Source organism: Stigmatopora nigra, chromosome 1 (assembly GCF_051989575.1).
Source record: "Stigmatopora nigra isolate UIUO_SnigA chromosome 1, RoL_Snig_1.1, whole genome shotgun sequence".
In the NCBI taxonomy this organism is placed as follows: domain Eukaryota; kingdom Metazoa; phylum Chordata; class Actinopteri; order Syngnathiformes; family Syngnathidae; genus Stigmatopora; species Stigmatopora nigra.
In genome coordinates, this window is record NC_135508.1 from 25,175,820 (window position 1) to 25,182,500 (window position 6,681).

General features: G+C 47.9%; 1 protein-coding gene across 7 annotated transcripts in view; it reads left to right on the forward strand.

The window, feature by feature from the left end:
- dlgap4a (discs, large (Drosophila) homolog-associated protein 4a) overlaps positions 1-6,681 on the forward strand; it is a 78,810-nt gene that overhangs the window by 46,367 nt on the left and 25,762 nt on the right. For 6 of the 7 annotated variants that reach the window (XR_013326914.1, XM_077721089.1, XM_077721065.1 and 3 more), the window contains one exon: positions 6,074-6,681. This exon is cut by the window's right edge and continues 631 nt beyond it. The exons of the other annotated variant lie outside the window; for it this stretch is intronic. Coding sequence is in view for 5 of the 6 variants with exons in the window: in XM_077721089.1 (XP_077577215.1) it covers positions 6,143-6,681 (539 nt within the window). In the remaining variant the exon portion in view is untranslated. The remainder of the gene's footprint in view (positions 1-6,073) is intronic. 7 annotated transcript variants of the gene reach the window in all.

Here is a 6,681-nt window from a genome sequence, read left to right on the forward strand (position 1 = left end):
ATATAAATGGCCTCAGAGAATTCATCAGCTGTAGTCACACATGATCACTCCCAAGAAGTTAAGAGGCCATGCTATAACGCTCATTTCACTGACTGACTTTCTAAGTCACCAAATTGCTAATATGTGTTGCTGTATGTATATTTTTGACCCAGCAGATTTGATCACTTTTTCAGTTTACCCATAATAAAGTCATAAAAGACACAAACTTCATGAATGTTTTTTGTGACAAAAAAAAATCAGAAAAATCAAAGTTGTAGAAATAACCGGAACCTGTGAGGAGCGGCTCGTTTGCCCCTCCTGGCTTGCGTCATTTCTTAGCAGCTGTGTTGAATTGCCTGATTATGTCCTGAGTTATTTAAGTGCAACGGAAGTGTTGGTCACCGTCGGATCGACTGCGCATTATGCTGACGTAACTTCCTGCACGCCACACCGAGACATAGCCGACGGCGCTACATAGTATATTTTCTACATGATTCGTTTTCTGTTACTTTTGGGAGATTCAAGCCCTTATTGTTTTTCTAAACTTTGTTTGAGTTATTAAAACCAACCCACCATGTGAACAGACCGTCTCGATCTATCCAGCGTCCTTGCGAATGGGTTCAACTTCCCCCGGTCGCGCCACGCTAACACGGCGTGACCGTAATATTTTGACCCGACCACATGGACCCAGCGGGACGCCACCCATGCTCGCGCCGACGCGCTCGTCGACGCCAGCCATCTTCCTTGAAGACCCCCGAACACATGGATTTAATGAGAAGCCCCTCAACATCACGTGGGTAGTTCAAAATGGACACACCGTGGTATAGGCACCTCGGACGTATTTGCAGCAGAGGAATCCCGGCTAAGAAGAAATTCTGATCCTCTACCCACCCATACACCCTCCCACTGCTCAGCCCGTCGCACTGGGCTGCCAGCACAGTTAAGTCATGATACCCAGGTGCCGAAACCAACAGTTCATCGCCCATGCTACCTAATGTCAAGCTCCAGCGGATCTTTTTCTAAATGGGGGGACTATGATTATTCTGAAAATGAGGACGACAGTAAGCTAATTGATTTCTTTCCCGGAGTTTCTGACTCGGACAGTTTCTAGACCAATTCGGGCCCCGATACACAGGAGGAAGATGACCCCTACTTTTTTTCTGATTATTCCAACCCGGATTACCCCGACCACCATCTGCATGGTCGGCTACCCACCTAAAATGGGCCACCATATGGCAGCGGAGGTGCTGTGCCATCCTCCCGGAGGAGGCGGCGATCGCCGCGCCGCAGGGCAAAGCGGAAGGAGGGCCTGGACACTCGAGCCCCTGACCAAGTTCCTCGCTCTACCTCGCCCGTCCAAAATTCCTCGCCCGACCACGCCTGTCCAGATGCCTCGCCCGAAAGGGCAGAGGGAGCCCGCCCAGTGCCTGCTCGCCCCTGCGCCTGCCCGCCCAACGCCTGCCCGCCCAGCGCCTGCCTGGAAGCAGCGACAATGCTACGGCACCCCTGCATGAGGGGGCCGGCGAGTGACGCTACGGCGCCCCTGCACGAGGGGGCTGGCGACGACAAGAGCGACGTTCCGGCGCCCCTGCATGAGGGGGACGGCTAGAGCGGAGCTCCGGTGCCCCTGCACGAGAGAGTTGCCGGCCCTCCAAGCAACCAGGGTATGGTGCCCGACGACCGTTCTAAGATTCTGGTGTCTCTTGCGGGCAGGGGGCTTGGCCACTTAAAGGACCAGCGGGGATGCCCGCCGGACCGGCCACGCTCACTCCTCGTCACAGGCCCGCGCGGACGCCTGCCGGACCGACCACTTACTCGTCTCGTTTCTGGCCGGCGCGGACGCCTGCTGGATCGGCTACTCTCACGATTCGTCATCGGACGGCGCGGACGCCCGCCGGACCGACCATTGCCTCGTCTCATTTCTGGTCGGCGCGGACGCCCGCCGGACCGACCATTGCCTCGTCTCATTTCTGGTCGGCGCGGACGCCCGCCGGACCGGCCACGCCTATGTCTCGTCACTGGTCGGCGCGGACGGCAGCTGGACCGCCCACTCCCACGCCTCGTCATTGGCCGCTGCGGTCGCCCGCCGGGCCGACCACTGCCTCATCTCATTTCTGGCCGGTGCGGCCGCCCGCCAGACCGGCCATGCTCACGCCCGCCGGACCGATCACTGCCTCTTCTCGCTCCTGGCCGGTGCGGACGCCCGCCGGACCGACCACTGCCTCCTCTCGTTCCTGGCTGGCTTGGACGCCCGCCGGACCGGCCATGCCCACCCCTCGTCATCGGCCGGCGCGGACGCCTGCCGGACCGGCGTGGACGCCCTCCGGACAACGTTAACGGCTCACCCCCGCCCTCCCTGCCTGCTTCTTGCTTCTCATGGACATTTGGCATTGGGACATCTAGGATCTGTCCCTTAGAGGGGAGGTACTGTCAGGAGCGGTTCGTTTGCCCCTCCTTGCTTGACGTCATTTCTTAGCAGCTGTGCTCAATTGCCTGATCACGTCCTGAGTTATTTAAGTGCAACGGAAGTGTTAGTCACCGTCGGATCGACTGCGCATTATGATGACGTAACTTCCTGCACACCACCCCGAGATATAGCCTACGGCGCTACATGGTATTATTTCTACATGGTATTATTTCTACATGATTCGTTTTCTGTTACTTTTGGGAGAAGCAAGCCCTTGTTGTTTTGTAAACTTTGTTTGAGTTATTAAAACCAATCCACCATGAGAACAGACCGTCTCGATCTATCCAGCGTCTCCGCGAATGGGTTCAACTTTCCCCGGTCATGCCACGCTAACACAGCGCGACCGTAACAGAACCTCAAGAGAGCAATGGCATTATGTTCTTGGCAAGTGTATGTAAACTTTTGACCATATATATATTGTTGGTGAATTACACTTTACAACACAAAAAGGAAAATAACACTATTCTAATTTTAATATTATATGGCGGGATAGACAATTCTTTTCATCCGGAAGTGACAGTTACAAATGATCACTCTCAACCGTCAGTCAAAATGGATTGAACGTCCATTAGTGTCAAAGGCACTGACAGATATCTTATAAGATCACCCATTTTAGTTCTAATGCTTGTGACAACTATTTCTCTCAACAACGGCGAGTAAGTTAAACAATTTTGCTCTTATTTCATTCTTCTGATGTTCAACACGTGACAAGAGTTCATCAGTGCAGTAGGTGGGTAGGCGTATGGTTGGCAAATTCTCCATGTGTCAGGGTAGAGGTGGGTGGGTGTCAGTGTGTCAGCAGTGACGCCTGCAGGACATGAACATTTAGGGGATGCAGTTGGCTGGGATAATGAGATTACAATGACAATGTAAATTGCTGGCAGATTTGTCAGCACTGCGCTATTGTACCTCTGTTCAAGGATATCAAATGCAGCACAGATGTGCTGGATCAAATCTGATGCTTTATAAATAAGATAATATAAAGTCTATATTTTCCCTAGAGATTTTTAAAAATCTGAAGGTACCAGGACATTTAATTGACGGAAACTTCGGCCCTGGACTTTTCGTCGCAAGGACGTTTGGTTGCCGGACAGTTCGTCAAACAGACATTTTGTCGCCTGACATTTCAACGTGGGACAATTTGTCGCCGGATTCGCTCACTCTAAAAATTATAATCAGGAGAGACAGAGAAAGAGATTTTACTGTTGAAAGCGATCAACCAGGTAATCTCTCGCTCTGAAAATTATAATCATGAGAGAGAGTTTTTCCTTGCATTGACAAAGTCAGAGCATTAATATTTAAATACCTAATATCAACATTTTCAATAAATATTATTTATTGGCGAGGGTGTACATGTTCTTCAATGTATGTGTTCCTGGGTGACAGAAAGAAACGTCCTGTTCTCGTGTGTATAGACAAACTTGCCTCGCCCGCGCCCATCTCACATTTTATACTATTATTGTCATTTTCCAACACCTCTGTTAAAGTGGTCGGATCAGAACTTCCACGTAAGCCTCTGATACACTGAATATACATATTTTTAGCCCTGATAGAGCTTTCATTTAACCCATCGGCTGCCGTTGATGGCGGTAGACGTCCAATTCATGTTCATCCATTTCCACATCGTCATCATCATTGACTCGACAAAAAGCCAAATCTTCATCATACCCAGCTGCGTATGACGAAATGTCATAGTAGTGCTTCTCCATAAGTTTCGCTTTCCCGGCAAAAGTCCTAAATAAGTGATCATTTCAGACTCGTTGGGATTCTGCCGTATTGGATACATTGCATAACCCCCGAGCGGATCACTTACCTCTCACTGTCTCCTCACTTACCTTCAGTCAGCCAGTAGGAGGCATATCACCGCCCAACGTCATATTATCTTACCCCAAAGTTATTACACAGACGGGATTGTGTGTTGTGTTACCGAATTAGAATTAGGACCATTTGAGACAGCCTCAGGCCACTACCGTATTTTCACGACTATAAGGCCTAATTAAAAGTCTTTAATTTTCTCCAAAATAGACAGTGCGCCTTATCATCGAATGCGCCTTATATATGTAAAAACAAAACCAAAAACGAAAACCCACCACTGTCGGATATTTAAAAAAACACAAACGCTTGAACAGAAACAATATTGTTAAATATGCAGACGCCATCTTAGTTTCCAAAATCTTCCACCATATTGCTCCTCCTCCACTGCAAGATTTTATACAAAAAAAATCCAAAACATCAACAATGGCTGGCTCTAGAGGTGACTGTGTAGTGAGTCCTTCATACCTGGAAGTCAATAGCAATTACCGTATTTTCACGACTATAAGGCGCACTTAAAAGTCTTACAATTTCTCCAAAATAGACAATGCGCCTTATAATACAGTGCGCCTTATATATGGAAAAAATGTCATTCATTGAGGGTGCGCCTTATAATGAGGTGTGCCTTATAGTCGTGAAAATACGGTACTTATGATTTCACCGCACTGTCTCTCTCGCCGCATCTCCCTCGTGCAGAGATGTCTATGAGCACTGGGTGGCACGTTCCATTTTTCCGTTTTTTTTTTTTGTTGGCAGATAGCTATCTGTACTGAGTAAATTAACATTTTTAAGATGGAACATGAGACACTCTAGATATGTATTTGTTACTTTGTGAGTGGGTGATGACTTACAAGAAATAAGACGGTCTTCCTTTTTAATATCCTGTTTTTGGTGTTCTTTTCAGAAGGTGGGAACGGATAAATTTTTATTTAGTTATTTTCTATGGTAAAAATAAATTTGAGATACCGAAGCCTGGTCGGCACGCATTAAGCTCGTATTTCTAGGTATTACTGTACTGTACTATATACAAAAACATTAAAACATCTATTGTAGGCTAGTTGAACGCTCTAAATTTTCATGTATTAATGCTTGTTTGCATCATTGTGCCCTGCGATTGACTGGCAACCAATTCAGGGTGTACCCCGCCTACTTTCCATATTTGGCTGGAAAAGGCTTCAGAACCCCCACGAACCTTGTTAGGACAAGTGGTACCGTAAATGAATGCATGTCCTGTAATGGTTGTACTGTACATGATGGAGATAAGGCTGTGTGTTTTTGTTCTGCGGAATTAGAAGATGCACTTGTATATTTTATTTGTATTGGCATCTAACGAGCACACTGATGGTGTAGGTCTGTAGGAGTTCACTTGCCTGACCTCAATGTGGGCAAGCCAGGGATCGATTCACGCTTGGTGGTTGTATTATTGGGCATGTGAATAGTTGTCTGTCTCTCTGTGCGTCCTATAACTGACTGGCGACCAGTCTAGTGTAGGCTTACACCCAAAGTTCGCTGTGATAGGCCCCCGCAACAATTGTGAGGATGTGGTGTGGAAGATGAATGAATGGCATTTAATGATTTTTTTGAAAGTTGAATCTTGGGGCCAGTAGTTTTATTTTGGCCATTTGATTGCCACCATAGCACTTGTTTTCTTTTTTTTCCTGAAATTAATTTGCAACACATTAAATTTTTGATACACGATAACCCGTTCAATTGAACTAATTAGTAAATAGATTAATCAATGACTTAAATAACTGATCAGTGCACCTCCAATAAATTGCCACGATAAAGGATGTTTTCTGTATCTCTTTATTGCAGGATGAGCATTTTGGGTCTTTAGTCCTGTACTGACTTGCAACATGCTCTAAACCCAACCCATCAGCCAGCATGAAAGGCTTAGGATCCAGCCGCAGTCGACATCTCTCTGACTCGTGTGAACTAGCAGGGTGCCCGCAAAACCCTCTCTTCCCATTGATCTCTGACCCTCACTGCTCCTTTATGTTGGGCCCAACCATTAACAACTATGGCACGCTAGACCCTGACCTCCAACAGTATCCCACCACCAGTCCCACCACCTTGACTCCAGAGTGCCTGATGCCTTTCAGCCAAGTATCCAACAGCAGCACCTTGCCTCGCCTCCACTTCACCTCGCAGATGGAACAGTCGGACCGTGCCCAGGCTTATATATCAGGTAGTGTCAGAGAGGTGCAAGGCAACAGAGCAAGTGCTCTATCCACCTCTTTGTCAATGGGCCTCGGATTCGGACTCACTGGTGCTCCCATGATCACAAGCGGATCAGCCACCATCTCCTCAGCTGCATCCGCCAAGATGAATCGGTTACCATCCAACATCTTGGATCAACTCGAAAGGCATCTGCCTTTGCAACGAGACGGCTTCAGCACTTTACAGTTTCACCGAGGACGTAT